At 40.6% G+C, this 18,230-nt stretch overlaps 2 protein-coding genes across 4 annotated transcripts in view; one reads left to right on the top strand and one right to left on the bottom strand.

The window, feature by feature from the left end:
• POC5 (POC5 centriolar protein) overlaps positions 1-6,421 on the top strand; it is a 31,158-nt gene extending 24,737 nt beyond the window's left edge. For 2 of the 3 annotated variants that reach the window (XM_074533255.1, XM_074533256.1), the window contains 3 exons: positions 101-214; positions 1,050-1,226; positions 2,670-6,421. In XM_074533255.1, the coding sequence (XP_074389356.1) occupies positions 101-214; positions 1,050-1,226; positions 2,670-2,819 (441 nt within the window). In that variant the 3' untranslated portion in view covers positions 2,820-6,421. The remainder of the gene's footprint in view (positions 1-100; positions 215-1,049; positions 1,227-2,669) is intronic. The other variant, XM_074533254.1, reaches the window with a different exon arrangement.
• The window catches only part of ANKDD1B (ankyrin repeat and death domain containing 1B), a 30,008-nt gene continuing 16,078 nt past the window's right edge, over positions 4,301-18,230 (bottom strand). The window contains exons 8-15 of the mRNA XM_074533257.1: positions 17,660-17,758; positions 16,618-16,716; positions 14,928-15,026; positions 11,060-11,158; positions 8,396-8,491; positions 5,550-5,748; positions 4,751-4,882; positions 4,301-4,432 (exon numbers count right to left, since the gene is read on the bottom strand). Of these exons, the coding sequence (XP_074389358.1) occupies positions 4,374-4,432; positions 4,751-4,882; positions 5,550-5,748; positions 8,396-8,491; positions 11,060-11,158; positions 14,928-15,026; positions 16,618-16,716; positions 17,660-17,758 (882 nt within the window). The 3' untranslated portion in view covers positions 4,301-4,373. The remainder of the gene's footprint in view (positions 4,433-4,750; positions 4,883-5,549; positions 5,749-8,395; positions 8,492-11,059; positions 11,159-14,927; positions 15,027-16,617; positions 16,717-17,659; positions 17,759-18,230) is intronic.

Genomic DNA, 18,230 nt, shown 5'->3' on the forward strand with positions numbered 1-18,230 from the left:
AAAAGGGTAATTGGGATGGTGAGAAAACTGGCTATCTAAGGAGTAAAACTGTATTTTCTAGAAAGTAGTACTCATTCTGTATAAACTGGTTTCTTTTCAGTTTTGTTGCCACCTGGCTCATGCAAGCACTCCTGAGACCAGGCTAGATTCTGATTCTCCAGTTATCATCACTAGCACAACATCAGGATCTGGTGTGACATCAACGCAAAAACTGGTAACATGCTAAAGTTAACTTTTTTTCTTCTTTTAGGACGTAATCATAACAAATATTAGTTTGGGTATTCTTATTTGTGCATTTCTCAGAGCAACACAGGTATGTAATTGAGGACACTGCCGTAGAGTTTACATAGCAGTATGAAGACACTAGATTGAAAATGCTCATTTATGTTACATAAACTCATTTATGCTAGGAGCAGTTTTAAATTCTGTTTTTAGGTAGGGCAGTGTGGGAAAGTGAAGAATAGAAGAGTGCACTTAGGTATAGTGCAACAGCAATAATTGGTGTTTGACTTTTGTCATGGAAAGTGCTCATATCCTTGTCTCATTATCCTGCACTTTGAAATTTCTCCCTCATTCCCTTTTCTGTGCTTTGCACTAAACTGCCCTCCTTTCTTTTCCATATTTGACAGAGTTTGCTATCAGCTGTCAGAGAAAGATGCATTTTTGTATGCATGGGAGCTTTTTTATTATCTGCTCTGTCATTGCTAGAAAGGTTTTCCACAATGATGGAAGTACCTTCAGCTGTCACTCAAGCATGCAGTCAGCCAGCAAAGCTAAACTATCCATGCTTCTTGATTTTTGTCAAATTAGTCTTATTTCCCTCAGAACAGAAGTCATTTACTTGAAATGCTATCGCACAAGTAGAAAAAATGGAGTAATCCTGGTTGCAGCCAGGTGGAGCAAATTCAGTCCTGTGTAATGTAATTGGACTACCTGCAACATCACATGTTCCATTTAGGCATGTGGTAGATAAAACTGAGCAGAAACACCTAGCATTGTAAATATTATATTTAGAGTTTTTTACTAATTAATATTTAATTTTTTTATAGTCCATGCCAAAAGTAATAACATCTGCACAACAGAAAGCAGGAAGAACAATCACTGCTCGAATCACAGGCCGAGCTGATATGGGACAAAAATCCAGAGCTTCTGGGAGTTTAGCGGTGATGGGAGTTGCTCCACCCATGAGTTCAGTTATTGTTGAGAAGCATCATCCAGTCACTCAGGTAAATCAGATTGTGTATTTATGTTCTTAAATTATTTTTATTACAACACATCTGGTAATAGTTTGAAGAAAATTACCTTGCAAAGAGGTATTAGACAAAGCTAGACAAATTAGACTTTAGGGCTGTTGAAAACAGCAAACAGTACTTTGTGTCTTTGTGTAGAAGGCACTGGTGAGATGTCATGGTTTAACCCCAGGCAGCAGCCAAGCCCCACACAGCCACTCACTCACTCCCCCACCAGAGAGTTTGGGAAGAGAATCAGAAGGCTGAAAGCAGGACAACTCATGGGCTGAGAAAAAGACAGTGTAATAGGGAAAGCAAAGGCTGTGCACACAAGCAAAACAAACCAGGGAATTAATTCAGTGCTTTCCATGCACTGCCAGGTGTTTGGCCATCTACAAGAGAGCCAGGCCCCATCATGCAAAATGGCTACTTGGGAAGAGAAATGACATCACCACAAATGTCCCCCCTTTTCTGCTTCTTGTCCCCACTTTATACTCTGAGCTTGGTGCCACATGGTCTGGAAGATCCCTTTTGTCAGTTTGGGTCACCTGTCCTGGCTCTGTCTCCTCCCAACTCCCCAAACACCCTCAATCTCCTAACCATCACAGTAGTACCAAAAGCAGAAAAGGCCCCCATCTCCTCCTGTGACTCACAGCCCTGTGGCTTGCTGCACATAGAAGAATTCAAGAATTTGGGTTCCTAAGCAGAAATTAATGCTTAGATTTTATGTTCTTAGGAGTTTAGAGATTCAGTGTGGTAATTAAATTATTTCATTAAGAACAATTTCTGGATTCAGATTTTGTGACTAGTGTGACAAGGAAAGCACCTGAACTACTGTTTGCAAAAGCTAACCTGCAAAAATGTAATAACTGTGACAAGCCTGCAGATACATACTATATACCAGTTCTGCAATTAAAAATCTTAAGTGTTGGTCTTGAGTTAATTTGAGAAGGAAGATAATTTACCTTGATAAAAAGCAGAATGAATATGGTTTATTACACTAAGGTGGCTAGTTTTATGGGCAGAAAATTACTTATTGATAAAATTGCAAACCTTTTATTTTCAAAGATCTTTCAGGGACTGCCTTTTGAAGTAACAGATACTTGAAAAGGAAAATTGGCACTACAGGGGAAAATTGTGAACAGTATGGTAAAATAGTAAAACAAACCAACCTTGAAATAAGACTGAGATGATAAAAGCTTAAAATACTTAGTTAACTGGAAGTTTAGCACTTTGTATTCTAAAAAGTGTTTTACAGATAAGAAAGGAAAAAATCTTACTCTTTCTATTAAATGACCATTTATTTTTTTCTTTCTTGAAAAGTGTATTTCAGTTTGTTAGGTTGCAGGTCTTTCTTTTTAAACTACAGCTCACCTAGAGCTATTTTAATGTGAATTTTTTGTGTTATTAAGTGTTTTGATGTATCTTATTACTTTTCAGCAAACCATATCACAAGCCATGGCTGCTAAGTATCCTCGAACTGTGCTTCACTCTTCTGGCTCTACCTTTGCAAGACCTGCAGGACAAGCTGGGCGAGTGCTTCAGAGCCAAACTCATACCAGTGTTCAGTCAATAAAAGTTGTTGACTGACTGACTATCTTTCTCACCAGTAGGGCTTTTTAATCAAGGTACCACTTCCCCGTCCTTTCAGATTTGATGCAGTAAGGCCTAAAGTACATATCATGTTTTTACCCCTTTCTAAAAAAGGAAGGTTTTTAAAGTGAAAGTGCTTTTATAATAAAACCTGGAGGGGAAAAAAGAGCTTGAGCTTGTTGTTTTACCTCCAAACTTTTTATTATTAAGAAAAACACTTTTTATTTAAGAAATCTTTAGCACACTTTTTAAATAAAGGATACAATGTCATTTTTGTCTGAATCTCTTGTTTAATCCCAATTATACTAACATCTATGTTCAAGAGAAAATGATTTTTTTTTCTTACAAACACTTTTACTTGCTTATGCATGTAAGTATAGCTGACCTGCAATTTAATTATATCCTGCAACAGTGTATGTAAATGGAGAACAGCAGGGTAGCATCCTCCACAGCCAGGGTCCAGTTTAGGCTAGGTGAGCTACAGTGCATCAAATTCTTAAACATTTTCATTTTGCAAGCTAATGTTGCAGAACTTGATGAATCCAAGCATCTGTACTTTAGGTCCCTAATTCCAAAACTTTATGATTTACTGGTCTGTTCTTCATATTCCTGGGAGACACTGCAGCAGAGTCAAAGAAGATTGCAAACAGGAGGACAGTTTGGAATAAGACTTCAGGCTAAAATCAGATCACTTTTTTAGTACAAACAATAGGATTCAGCACAAAATAATGCTAGCTATATGCAAACAGAAAAGGCAATTCAATACCTCCATTACCTGATAAAACTATTGCTATGTTATAAAGAAGATCACTAAAATAGACATTTACATAGTTTTTCAGATATTAAATGTATTCAGTAATAAGAAAACCTTTAAACACAGTCAGCAAGTATTAATTCAAGATATAAGCAAGAAATAAGTAAATAATTGCCAGATGCGTGAAGTATTAAGTATCAAATGCTCTTTTGAGGGTATGTAACAACTTTTATGCCATGATAGAAAATTCTGCAGCCACATGTGGTGTTTACACATAACATTTTTGTGTTTCTTCACTACATAAATCATACGCCACAGTAGAAAGATTTTTCATAATCCTAGCAAGAATTTATAAAAACCTGAATCCCAAATGAGGCCAGATGCCAAGTTATTTGCCAGTGTTAATTGATTTATACACACAACTTTCACTTACTAAATTTAATTTTTTTCATGTAGAAAACCTCTTATTTACATTTCACATCAAACACAAAGTAGCTTAATTTGCATTTCCAATACAGAATTACTTTATCAGTGTTAGGTCAGATGTAGAAATTGTAAGTGGTGAATCTTGCTTAGCAATTATAAGCTACCAGTCAGCCATTCATTCTTAAATGTTTTACATTTCTATTTAGCAAGCATTTGAAAAAAAAGTAACAACTTCAGGAGTGCAAGTTCTTCAAGGGTGGAAAAATTTGTGCAACTTCAAAATATGTTTTTTGTTTCCCTAAAAGATATTTGAAAGCCACTTTCCTTCTAACATCTAATTCCATCATATATGCCATGTTTTGTTGATGAACTCATGAAATGATACATTTTCTGGAGTCCATGCCAATGCTAACTGAAGCTCTGATCTTCTCTGTAAAGTAAGAGAAAACACTTGATTGGTGTGCTCTGCTTTGCACAAGTTCAGACTAACTGAAGGATGGCCAGTCACAATTTAACTGTGTGTGCAGGAGATGAGGCAAGCAAGGTTTGCACATGTCTGCCTTTAGAAACCTGAAGTCTGACATAAATGCTCTTTCTCAAACAGCCTCAGCCCTCAGGAAGGGCAGTCCCAACAAGGAGAAAGTGTCCTCCACCCCTGCCCTGGCCACAGCTCCCAGCACCAGCAGGGAGCTCAGCATGGCACTGCATTCTCACAGAGGACACTGTAATGTGCTCTGTATCAACTTACCAGCTAAAGGCTGAAGTCCTGCTTCCACCAGATCTTCATACAGATGTTTAACAGGATTCTGATGAGCCAGCAATGTACCATGTAACCAGATGAGCAACACTCTGTTCCCATGTTCCTTGTAACTTTTTTTCCCTATGCAATACACAAAATATTTGTTCAATATGCTGGAAAGAGTGTATTTTGTGCTTTTACACTTTAAAAGTTCCAAGAGGTTTAAAACTTACTCCTTTACTCTTATTACATTTCTCATCCAGCAGAAAAATGCAGACTGAAGCTTACAAAAGTTAAAAAAAAATCTTGTTTTATCTTAATGCTACTGTGAAGACATAAAAACTATGTAATACATCTTAAAATGGAATTTTACTTTCATTTTTTCCCCAAGCTGTGGAAATATACCCTGGAGTAGTAGTAACAAGTACAATATGTGCTGCAGAAGCACTCTCTCCCCAGCACTTGAGAGGCCTGAAGCCAGAAACTCCTGTTTAATGGCAGCAGTGCAGACAGAATGTGAGCAAAATTGCTCTGTGTCATGAGGTTCCCCAGGTCCTCACTTGCAGCATCACCCCCAAGAATCTTCCATGATGCTCATGGCTTCTAGTTTTGGTCTCCAAAGAGGAAGGTTCCTTCAGGCCAAGAGGGAGAGCAGAGTGTGCTGCACTGCTACAGCACTGCTTCCCAGGAACCAGGGACAAGGCTGGTAACCCTTCACTATGGGATACTCACATAGTTTAAAAAGCAATACTGCCTTGTGGTGTTTTTTTGTCCTATATATTATGTCTGGCCATTCAGATATTGTTACCTGTCCATTGTTCTTCAATAGCTTTAATTTGTTCATCTGTGAACTTCCAGAACACAGCCAGTTTTTTCCATTCACGGGGCTTTAACTGGTTGTATGCTAGATTCCAAAGGGAGGAGCGGATTTGCTTGGTCTGTATGCTGTGATCTTGTTTGAAGGACACGCTGAAGTCTGACCCATTACCACTATGAGCTAGATGTGTCTGATAAAGAAAGCAGGTGATAAATTGTGTAACAGAGCTGGGAATCTTTGTTCAGTGAGGCTCTGTACAGATGTAGTTGCTGACAGATGATTTACTCTGTGCCTGAAAAGGAACTCTATATTGCTCATAGAAACAGAACTGAAACAAAGAGTTTCAGTGTTTGTTGCTATGTATTTGTAAGTTAATTGCAAAATAAACCACTTGATAAGGTACTTGATACACAAAAGCAAAGTAACAGCAACTGTTGTGTCAGCAGTGCTGTGCTGCTTGGTTCTGTCTATGTCATGTTTAGAACACAGCTGGGTTTCAGGCACACTTCTTAAACTTTCCTCTTGCTCCTCAAAGCACTAATCTTTCCCTGGGGAGAGGGTAGGCACCATGGGCACAGTGCCTCTCAACCTGTTCCTGCCTCTGCCCTGTCAGCTTCACTGGGCTGCAGTGTGGACTTCCAGATCCTTTGCTGGTACCATCAGCCATTAGGTTTATCACAGGGACTCCTAAACACCAATGTGCACATGTGTGTTGAGCATGGATCTGGTTTCATTCCTGCAAAAGTAAAATCAGACAGAAATCAAAACCACATGGATTTTACCCTCCCGATTAAAAGTGATGCTCTTACTGTACACATGGCTCACCTGGAACAGGAGTGATGGAGTTACCTCTTGTTTGGGCACCTTTTGGGCAAAAACCATGTCAATCAGTGATTTCAGTCCTAGCTAAGCTGTGTCCAGGAACATTCCTAGGTAGGTATGCTCCAGCTATTTCTGTATTTCATTATGTTTATGTACTAGTCCCATTTCAAGTAAATCTTCAAAGGGAAAAATTCTTTATGAATTTGATAGAGGATGACAAAGCAGATACTAAGCAAAAAAGGAAATGGCAAATGGAAATACTAAGCATAAAATGCTTCATTCCAAAATAAATTCAGAAAAATACAGCAGGGTTATTTCCTAACCTCACAAGAGACTTAAAGAGAAAAAAAGTCACAGTTCAGTAACTAAGCATTGTCGTGTATTTTTGGTTCCATTCATCTGATGCAGACTTTATTTCATGCTTCTTAGCATATGCAAGGTAAAGTTTAGGACATTCTACAGGACAGCTTCAGGGTCTCTCTGGTTAGATCATTTGCTTATGATGTTTAATTAAAAAAAAAAAAAGCCACAGGAAAAAAATCTCAAGCAAACAAAGAAAACCCCTTGGCAGCAGCACAGCTTCCCTTTGCTGCTAAGGGTGTTTTGAGGCAACAGCAAGGTGGAATAGTAACAGCTGCCCTCAAATCCAGTTCAACCCAGCCCAGACAATGCAAGGGAAGGGTTGTGTAGAAGTGATAAATAGAGAAGAGGGAAAACAGATATGACAGTCACACTTTAGTATCATGTGCCCTTCCTCTCAGCTACATGACACTTCCTTTTGTAACTAATGCTTTGTCACAAATGACAAGTCAGCTGAATGTAACAAAAATGCAGTCCTTAAAATAATGGTTCTAAACACCATAGTTCCAGTGTGGTAACTCCACCAGCATCACATTCCATAGCCATAAGATTTAAGCTGTTCCAAAGGCTGTGCTCTCAGCTTCAGGCAACAGGATACAAACACATTTGTATTTCCCAACATCACTGGTGCTTCTGCAGAAAAGCATCTGCTTAACACCTTCTCTTCTCTTCAGAAAATTCAGTGAACAATGCCAAGAGGTTGAGGATATTATGGGCTTGCTGCTGTCAGACTTGTCATGTCTTCTGTGGCAACAGACTACTTCTAATTTCTCTTTAGACCAAAAGAAGCAATTAATGTACCTGACAATTCCAGCTGAACTGGTGCAAATCAAATGCACAATACAGAGTGTTCATGGAGGCTTGTTTTGCAGTAATGAATCTAGATCTGCGATTTACCAGCCCTGTAACATTAGTGTCATGGATCTGGCCACTCAGGGCAGGAGTGGGGTGGTAAAACCAGCTAATCCCTGTATCTGCTCTGGGACAGGATCAGTATGCTTATACACTTGGCTAACTCAGCAGGAAGCAGGGGTGAGAATGAAATCACAAATTGATATGGCAGTTACTTGTAGCCCTTTAGAGAAGCCCATCACTATGCAGTGTTCATTTAATTAGCAACTAGGGAAAGAAGGTGAGAAGTTCAGACAATCTAAGCCATGTCATTCACACTTGTTGTGAAATTCTTTTCCTTCTCATTAATTTAATCTTATAATTAACACACAAGGGAAAGGGAGGGAGCTTCTGTTGAAGTAGCTGAGCTCTTGCTAGCAAAGGAATCACAGACATCTCCACTCTGCTATTTTTCAAGCATAGATTTTACTGTACCAAAGGATCCAGAAATCAACATGGATCCATGATATCCCAGCCACTGTACTGATGGCACAGTTTGGATTTGGCCTAGAATCTCTCTCCATCCCTTTATGTGTAGAGCACAAGGCAGGAAAGTGCTAAGATCTGCTTACAGTTTTACAGCTAGTCAGGAATAAAGCCTGGATGGGCTAGAGACTTTCCCATTCCCAATCCTAACTTTTGTTTATCAAGGCCAGTCTTACTGCCTGCCAAAAGGAACCACCTCAGCTGAAAGACACCTCAAAATCAGAACTGGCTTTTCCCTTAGCTTAGGTATATTGTGTGTAATGAAAGATGACTCTTACCTGTTTCATGGCGAAATACCTTTCTGCTTTAATGATCATATCTACAATGAGGGCATGATGGCTCCTTGATGCTGTGGCTAGTGCAGTTTTCCCATGCTGAAAGCAGGACAGTGAGTCAGAACATAATCTTGGGTAAGTGTGTCATACAAGAAAAACACAGGGACTGTTTACAGACCCCATCCCTTTTTTACGGTTTTTGGGTAGCTACAATCAAAGTCCTATGCTCTGCATAAGCTTTATCACCTCAGCCCAGAGGTGGTCAGTTTTCTCACACACTAAACTCCCCAGTAAAAATTCTGGTGAGGGACTGCTGCTTTCAGAAACCTGCACTCAGACCTGCATACTTCATACCGGCTTGCACGCTCCAGTCACTGCATCCACATTCAAACTACCACAAATACAGCTGATTCCCATGCTCTGGTTAAACTGGCATTTCAGATGGATAGGCTGGCAAAGCTGGAAATATCCAGCTTAAAGGGCAAACTGGTCCCTTGTTTTAGATGGTAAGAGAAGGTGACTCACAGAATAAAAAGAAAATTACTTTCTTATTAGAGCTGGAAGGAGCACAAATGCAGGCTGATGCTTCATGGGTATAGAAAGAGTCACAGTTATTCAAAGCCACTGCTGCAACACCAGCTGCAGAGGTTTGCTCAGTCTACCTGAACCCATCTCTCCTATCAGCACTTCACTGTGATGCAGGCATCATGGTGGCTCTAAAGGGATTTCTCTGGAATTGTCTATTTTCAGCAGATCTGCACTGAATGCAACTGCCTGGGATTTAAATATTATGATTAATCTCCACATAACAAGTGCTAGGCATTTCTAGAAAAATAGATCTAAAAGAAGCCAATCCCTTAATTAGAAGGTTCATTAATTAAATTAGAAGTTATTTCTGTTCCCCACATAGATTAAAGTTCCCTAATATACACCTTTTGAGTTCTAGCTCCTGGTGGTGCTCAAGATCATTCTAATTAACCTGGTTTTAGAAGAGCATCACATTGGAAGCCAATGAACATACATTTCATTAAATCTTTTAGGCATAGGCATATTTTATATGTGAAGAGTCCAGAGACCACAAGAACTCCTTGGGCTCAGCTCTGGAGAGGTGCTTTGCATTTCACAGAGGAAGAGAGAGGCAGTGGATAAGGGGGGTATTTCTGCACCCCTGTGCTGGTGTGGACACTGCTGGCATCCTGCACGCACATGCAGCACAGCACTGCACATAGGGAGCTCTCTGCTCTCACAGCCAAAGACAGAGTGCATTTCCTGACCTCTGACAGGAGCAGATGCATGGCATTCTCTGGAGAATGAGTACTCTGCCAGGGCGCGGAGGCCAGAAAAATACTGTGCAATCAAAGCAGGCTCCCCATCTTCCTGACTACTGTTCAGCAAGCACAGTAACACTTTTGGCATCTCAGCACCAGTTCAGTTCAAAGGGCACTGTACTTGCGCACGTTCCCAGCAGTGGCATGGTCTCAGGGGTCATCCAGCAAATAGGCAAGGAAAAAGCTACTCCAAGAAATAAAACAGAATCCAGAAAGGTGACTTGTACCAGAACTTGTAGTGGCTCAGAGCCAAATTCTCACAACAACCTCTAACAGTGTTGCTGTAATACAAGAGCACTGCCTTGCCCAAAGTCTTGCAGGTGCTAAAGGTCGTAGGCAATAAGTAATTTTTGTGTCTGCCTTTGGAATACAAATACGTTGAAAAAAATTCCCAATGGCTAAGGTGCTGTTGAAAGTGGACAAGATTTCATTCTGGATTGATCCCTACAAGAACTGCAACCCTTTGGCAAGTGTAGGCATGATTCTAAATGGAAAGGCTTAACCACAATGCGGCACCTTACCTCAGCATCCCAAAACATACCAACCATGCAACCCCCACACAAAGCCCCAGGCCTCATATCAGCCCAGGGCAAAACAAGACAATTCTAATCCATAAAGATTCATCTCTCATCAGGACACTTTTCTGCAGGGAAGTTACTCTTTTAGGTTACAAAAGGGCAAGATTTTTCTTATAATAAACATCAAATCCTTCAACTCAGTCGTAGAGAATTTTAAGAAAAGTGGTAACAGTGTAAAAGGGAACACTTAATCTTGCAGTAATTTATTTAAAATATTTAAATACTGGGTTTGGTACTCTGTCCTTTCAGAAGCACTTCTCCTGCAACTTTGCTTTGATACTTCTTCCAGCCATTACCATTTATGTTTCTATCTTTCAGGCAGAACATCATCTCAGGGTTTAAGTACCCATCTGAATGGATCTGGAATGTCACCATGATTCTCAGATGACCTGGAGTGCTAAAGGGCAAACTCTCCATCGCTGCCCCTGGTAAAGCCGTGTTTCTCCTGGCACTGGGCCCAGCTGCAGATGCACAGTTACAAGGAGCCACAGGCCATTTGCCCCTCTGCAAGCCTAGAGCATATTTTCCTTGAAAGGTTTCTGGAAGCAGTGTTTATCCTTCAAACCACAGAATTTGGGAGCTTTACAGCTCTTCACCAAAACCATCAGATCTCTTGAGTTATAGCAATATTAAAAGTAGACTTCCTTTGTAGTTAGCTTTACTTAGCAAACACAATCGACATGTCCTTTATGCATCTCTGTAAGGAAGATTATAGAACAAAAAATCATGTAATCCTTACATGTGTGAGGAATGCAATTTACCTTATCCATGGTCTTGAGATTGCAGCCTGACTTCAGCAGCACTTCCACCAACTCCACATTGCCAAGATCAGCTGCCAGATGTAGAGGGGTTTCCTGCCTCTGGAATTGAAGACACCAAATAAATGCATTGAGTCAAACTTAGAAGTAGCATGCTCACAGGCTGAATCTAAAACAGATTCACAACAAGAGGTGACCTTGGTGAGAAAATACTGAACAGAGGGAAATCATTTAACTTCTGTGTGATCTGCAAGTTTTGTATCAGGCAGACAAGACAGCATATGGCATCTCTGCAGGAAAACCAGGCACAAGTTCCAGCTGGCTCAGGAAAAGGTTGCTGTTATGCCCCTCTAATGTACTGTAAGCTAACAAGCTCAGTCTCTCTCCTCCCTCTTGAAGCAAGGTGCTTTGGACAGACGGCTTCATGTGTCTGGCAATCCACACCCATATTATTCTCTCAAGTAACCTTTTCCCTGCTGAAATTCATGCCAAGGCAACTGGATATCCACAGTTTTCAACAGTACATTATGCCACATCCACAATGGAACTTTTTAGTTGGCCCTACCACAAAATCATGATGCACAGCAGAAGTCTACCTGCTCCATAATGGGTTCAGTGAACCTTAAACAACATACATACAAAAAAAACCAAAACGAAATCATTAAACAAGGCCAAACCATTAACAAGAAATACAGCTAAAATGGCATTCACCTTCAAGTAAATCTTTGAGTCTGAAAGGAGGGTTGCATAGTCTCTACATAGCTACATATACCCAAATATGTATTTTTATTTTTTTTTACAGAAATTAGAGTAAGAAAATTCAGACAAGAAAATTCAGACAGGTGAAATGCAGCAGCAAATAATGGAGTAATTGTGGAAGCCCTGCATATATGGGAATGTTCCTTAGTATGTTTCTTGGGACACATTATCCTTCTAAGAGGAATGTTTTGTGCCTGTGCTTCTCTGACATTGCAAGTTTACATTCTGTAAGTCTGGTTAGAGAACTTCTTTGGCCTTTATATCTTAATTATAGTTTGCACACTAAGAAACACCAGGCTCAGGGTTCCACATTAAAAGTCTCATTAGTTAATTTTACAGTTTACACTATGATCACAAAATCTCATGTATTCACCTTACTTTTTTATTCCCATATATAAAAAGGGTTTTTTTATTCATACACCCTACTTTCTTTCCTGCAGAAATTTAGGGATACGTAAGTACCTACTGTAGGCAATTTCCAGCATGCTAGAAACAGAGTGTAAAATATCCCCAAAAGATGTGTTGAAGAAATGTATAAAATTCTGTTTTATGTGACCAGAAAGTCTTGTCCTTATACTTTACTCCACCCACAAATGTCAGCCTCTGTTTTCCACAAAAATGTGTATGAATTAATCTTTAGCAATAAAATGAACAATGGGAAGAGGTGAACCACAGATTTCTCAAGACTCATCCTTGTTGCTGTTGTGGGGAGCACCTCTGCATGTCGTGAGGGAGACCAGGCTGCATTTCCCCAGCAGTGAGCCACGGTGCCCCAAATGGGACTCGACAGGTCTGCTGGGACAGTCTTTCCACTGAGATGGATGGCTGAGATGTAGGGCTGATGGGGAGGGGAAAGAGGGATTCTCCTTGAAGTGCCGCAGGGGGCAGGCCTGTCTGTACACAGCTGGGCCATTGGAGTCTGTCATGGTCAGGAGCCAGTGTATGTGAGCTCTGTACAATCTTCTGCCATATGGACCATAGGCACTGGATGTCCTCTGATGGAGGACATCATAGGACATCTCCTAGATGGAGACCTAGTTGTTGTCAGGTCACTGTAGTCCACTCTGCTGCCACTTCCTCAGAGATATTGGATACCTTCTGGTATTTGTTTACTTGCCTAGCTGGTTTGCAGTATCTTCTCTCAGGGGACACTCTGCATTCATGCTCAGTAAGAGCCATCTCCAGAGACATGGGAGTGACTGCTTCTGTTATGATCACTTTGTCAATCCCTTAGTCCCTAGAGGTGGACTCCCTGAGCTTCCCTACCTTCCCAACACTGGAACAGCCAGGTAGCCATGTGTTTACTTTGCTGCCTACCTAAGAGGTCATTCAGAGATGGACACCAGGTAGTTTTGCTTCTGTTGTCATTCTTGTATTTTCCCTTTCCTATCCTGCTACAGGCCAGGTTGCCTATTTTGAATCTTCCCTCTTTTGCCCCTCAGCAGGAGCTGCTGTTTCTCTTTCTAAGGAAATCAACATCTACTTCTATCATCTCTCCTTGAGTTCAGGCACAATCATTATATTTGAGGGCTGGGTCTCTGGTTAAGCAAAGGTGTGACACCTCCAACTAAGGGAGTTTTCACTTATGGTGGCTTCAGAGCTTCTCAGTGTCCCTTTGCCTGCTCCTTGATCAGGAAACCCTTGTTCTCTTTCCAGGGCACTGGATGGCAGCTCTGTAGGCAAGGGCCAGACCAAACACAGCATTGGAAATCCCTGTGCTTCATCAGGGCAGGCAAGGCTCCCCTCCTTCAGATGGTGTATGAATTACTTGGGACTACATTCCTGCTAAGGCATGAGATCCCAAACACCGGGAGGCAGTAAGAGCCTCAGGCACATGTCCAATTCCTTTCACACATGATGCCACCTGAGAATTGACTGCCTCTAGGCAAATCCCTGTGTGGCATTCCCGATTATTTGTTAATTGTTACTCACAATAATCTAAGCCATACAATAGTATAAAAAGTGTGATTATGCGAGGAAATTCAAGGAACTGAGTAGTGTTACAAGCAGGTGGGAGAGACCTGTCCTGAGGGAGAAGAAGGGGCAAATGCCATTCTTTCCTCTCTCAACAAAGCGCCTCTCCAAGGAGGGAAATGAAAAGGTGCAACTGTTGATTTTCTCCATGAGAAGGTCACTTGAGTACACTTCAGGGGCACTGTAAGGCCCAAAATCACCAGATCAGGCACAAGCCAGTGCTTCTATCACCACTCTGCCAAGCAAAGCAGCACAAAGTGATACGCAGCATAGTAAAATGCAGAAATGGACATTAACAATCAGAGGAAATTCTGTACAGCAAAGAAGGCATCAAGCATGACAACACCAAAGTATGGTACAAATCAGTGGTGTATATGATCTACAGTGAACTGATCTAATCTACAGTGAACTGGCCAACAACTAACCAGGCCTCCAAAGACCACTGACACCAAGCAGGGTAGACAAATCCTGGTTAAGGTAAGGGAGACAGGTGTAGCTGTCTGTGGATGGGCTCAAAGCAGCATCCTTTCAGTTAACAGCTGCTCACTGATTGCATCACAGAGATGCGTGACCTTGTCATTTGGTGTTGCTGTGTTGCTCAGCTCTGCTCAGCTCTGCCCCCTCCCAGCTCCCTGAGCACCCCAGTTGGTTAAGGTGGAGGCAGAGTGTGAAACAGAGAAGGCCTTGGTGCTGTGCAAGCATTGTTCAGCAACAGCTTTAACAGCGCTGTCTTACCAGCCCTGTTTTGGTCACAGATCTAAAACACTGGACCAGGTGGGTTGCTTTAAGGAAAAATTAACTTCTTTCCTGCCAAATGACATTCTGCACTGGCTTCCCTCTGAAGCCAATACCATTAGACATTTCTGTCATTTATTACATGAACCATAAGACTTGAACAATACATTACCCAATCATTTTCTGAGTATACAGCATTGTGCTATCCTTATCTTGCTCAAACAATATTAGCACAGCATGTACCAGTGACTAATACATATGTACACACACAAAAGGATTAGGAGGGAACTGCCTCTTCCTTCCTATTTTTTGTACCCTGTGCTCATAAGGAAAAAAAATCAAGCAAAATCCATGTGATCTCCCCTTTACCAATAAAGCTGTGTAAATTCCCAGCTTTTCTTACGTGATTTAAGGAGTTTATGTCGTGACTGGCATCCAAAAGGCTTTTTACTACCGGTAGATTATTACTGAGGACTGCTAAATGGAGAGGGGAATTCTTCTGCTGTGGAGGGAAAATAACAAATTGTTATATTTAGGAATATTATCACAAGCTCAGGCAAACAACAAAGAGGTTCTAATTGAAGCCCACCTCTTGCAAAGGTGACATGCTCTAGCAGAGGCTGAACGCTGCAGAAAACACAGCTGGATGTGTGGAGTTAAACCAGAGGTGGTAGCCTGCTCCCACCTGTAATGGGTATTCAAATACAGCTGAGAAGACTGGAAATGCTGAGTGCATGGGGTGTGCATCAGTGTGCCACCACCTAGGAATGCAGCAAGGCACTCCTCCTAAGTGCTCCTGCCTGGGATGTGCTGCTATCCTGACAGCAGAGAGATCAGGGTAATGTTCCTGCTTCCTCAGAGAAGGGGATTTGCCCTTTGCTGAATGGCCTGCAGACAGACTCATTCTGTATTCGGTAAACTGATGTCGAAATCTATTTTCCAGGAGCAAACCCTTGTCATGTGTTGCTGCTGGAAAGGCTCTTCATACTAAAGTCACTTACTGTCGTATTTATAAAACATGACAAATTACAATTAGTAAGACAGAGGTTTTATTTGAGTGATTATGTAATAAAATAACCAGGGCACAGATTCAAGACCAGTCAAAATCCACATTAGGTTGGTAAGATCACTTGGTATATTGAACCTGTGATGGTTCAGTTTCTTGTGAAATACAACAAAAGAATAATTCCATACCAGTACCATTTATGGTGCTAGACACCAGTTCAGTGTTCTTATAAAACACAGCCATCTCTTCCGAGTTACAGAAAAATAAAGCAAGCTCTTATGCAACATTATGATGGAAACATTTGCAAAATGTAATTTTTTGGAAATTTGGAAATTTTTTTGAAATTTGTAATTTTTTGGAAATTTTTGGAACTCAAAAATTTTTTGAGTTGCTTCTGCTGCAGAAAGCTAAGGAAAACAAGCAGCACAACTGCCTGACCTTTAAATCATTTCAAGCGCAACATAAATTGTTATTCCTTGATAGCTTTCTGCAAGAGGCCAGTGATCATGGTGTAAGTCATGAAGCCCAGATTCTATTTTCATCCTGTACTGCAGAAATGGAAAATAATTTCCTACTCATAGAAAATCTCAAATATCTGTAATATCTAATCTGAGAGAGGATTTAGGTAATATAAATACCTCTTTCTTTTTAAATCACAAAGAATGTTGGCATGCAGATTTTGAAGGCACTGAGAGTGCATTTACCTGCAGAGGGTGAAAGCATTGAAGTGTTTATCTACATTTTAGTTATCTTTATTCAAAATCATGTTGACTCTTTGCCCATGGCATCACTACTGCTAAGTTCAAGCAGGGCACTTGGCTCTCCTTCTCGGAATGCCTGGCCCTTGGTGCAGCCTGGCCATGTCTACTCCCACTGCTCCAGCCTGCTCAGGCCCTCACTGGGCTGGCAAATGGATCTTGCCTCTACTGCTCTGTGTGTGTGGCTAAACCAACACCTAGAAACCAAATAATAGTGTGTTTGGGAAAAAATTCAAGGAACTACTCAATCTCATTCAGCTGTCTGAATTCCCATGGAAGGACAGGACAGGCTGAGGAGCAGCAGAGGAGTTATACTGATAAACACTCACCTCAGGTTTAGGAACCAGGTCAACATTCTTATCAATAAGAAAAGTAACCAAGGATAGATGTCCATTCTGAATTGCAACCTGCAAAGCACTGCTATTGTTCTGAAAGGAATTTGATAGACAGAAAATCTTACATTTTTATTGCTGAAAAAAACGGTATTAAAGAGAGGTATAAATATCAGGAAATCTTGAATTTAAATTCGTCTTAGTATCCCCTCCACCAATAAAACCTTTTGACAAAATGATACAAAATGAAGCACATCAGCAGCTGGCATGATGTTTTTGTCAACAGTGAAGGAAATTCCCAATTTTACTATATCACAACAAACATTCTAAAGAACACATACATCCTATGGCCCCATTCAACTTCTCTTAAAAGAGACAGATCAGCATCATCATCTATACTGTGCCATGGACAACAACAATGCCAACATGTCTCCTATTCTGTTAGTGTGTTAGACCCTTACCAAACAAGTATGGTCATATCAACCAGCAAATCCATAGGACAGTTATTAAATCAATAGAAAAATTAATTACTACAAAATAAATTTTAAAAATTAATTTTTACAAAATAGTTCTGCTTAAACAAACAAGTTCTCATTCTGCTGGAATCATAAACTTCTTGCAGCAGGCTAGCCGAGCCATTCAGCAGATATGAGTTGGACTGCCGTTCAGGAATCACATGTAGAGAACAAGTTTGTCATCAGATCAGTCACATACACTGCCAAAAAGGAGGATTTTCAGTTATCCTTGTTGGTCACATTTTCTAGTCACATGTTGTACTAGTGGGCATACAGGAAATGAAAAGCTCCACCACAGCATTCCATCAAATAAAGCTAATGTTATTTTACATCCACACTGGTTTTATTCTGTTAGCACCCTCTACATTCCCCATTCTATTTTTTAACTGGTTTCATTAAAAAAAAAAAACCAAAAAAAAAACCACCCAAAAAAAACCCAAAAGAAACCAGAGCAAATATCCTTTGCTATTAAGGTCTTTTTCACAGTCTAGTATGCCCCACTAGGAGGGATGCTGTGTACATACCTGAGTTGAAACATTGATGTCACTCCCTGCCTCCAGTAAGAGTTCAGCACATTTTTCATGACCTCTCTCAACAGCCAAGTAAAATGGAGTTTCTCCATTCTAGACCAAAAGAGACAAAATATCTGTTCCAATTTAAGAGATGTGACTACAACACTGAGACACAAAACACCCCCAGTAGGCTCCATCAGGCCCATCCAACTCTTGAGTGACATGGCTACTCACCAGCAGTCAAGTGACAGATGATCTTTATCAGGACAGATGTATAGCAAAGTTTACAATACAGAAAATGATTCTAAAAATATTAATCATGCTCTTTTTGGTGGGCAGGAAACACCACTATTGTTGCCATTCAACACCAGGAAACATCACTATTATGCTAGTATGTACAGTAATTCCAATTTCTGTCAGTGCAATGTCATGGATTTCTGACAAATTCACAGCCCCAAGTGCTAGCTATAAGGAGAACTTTAGGCTGAAATAATCCTGTTAAATATTTATTTCAAATCTTTTCACAATGAAGGGGTCTCCATGTCTCCACACAAGTCTATAAAAAGGGATACATCAACTACAC

Source organism: Zonotrichia albicollis, chromosome Z (genome assembly GCF_047830755.1).
Source record: "Zonotrichia albicollis isolate bZonAlb1 chromosome Z, bZonAlb1.hap1, whole genome shotgun sequence".
Classification (NCBI taxonomy): Eukaryota; Metazoa; Chordata; class Aves; order Passeriformes; family Passerellidae; genus Zonotrichia; species Zonotrichia albicollis.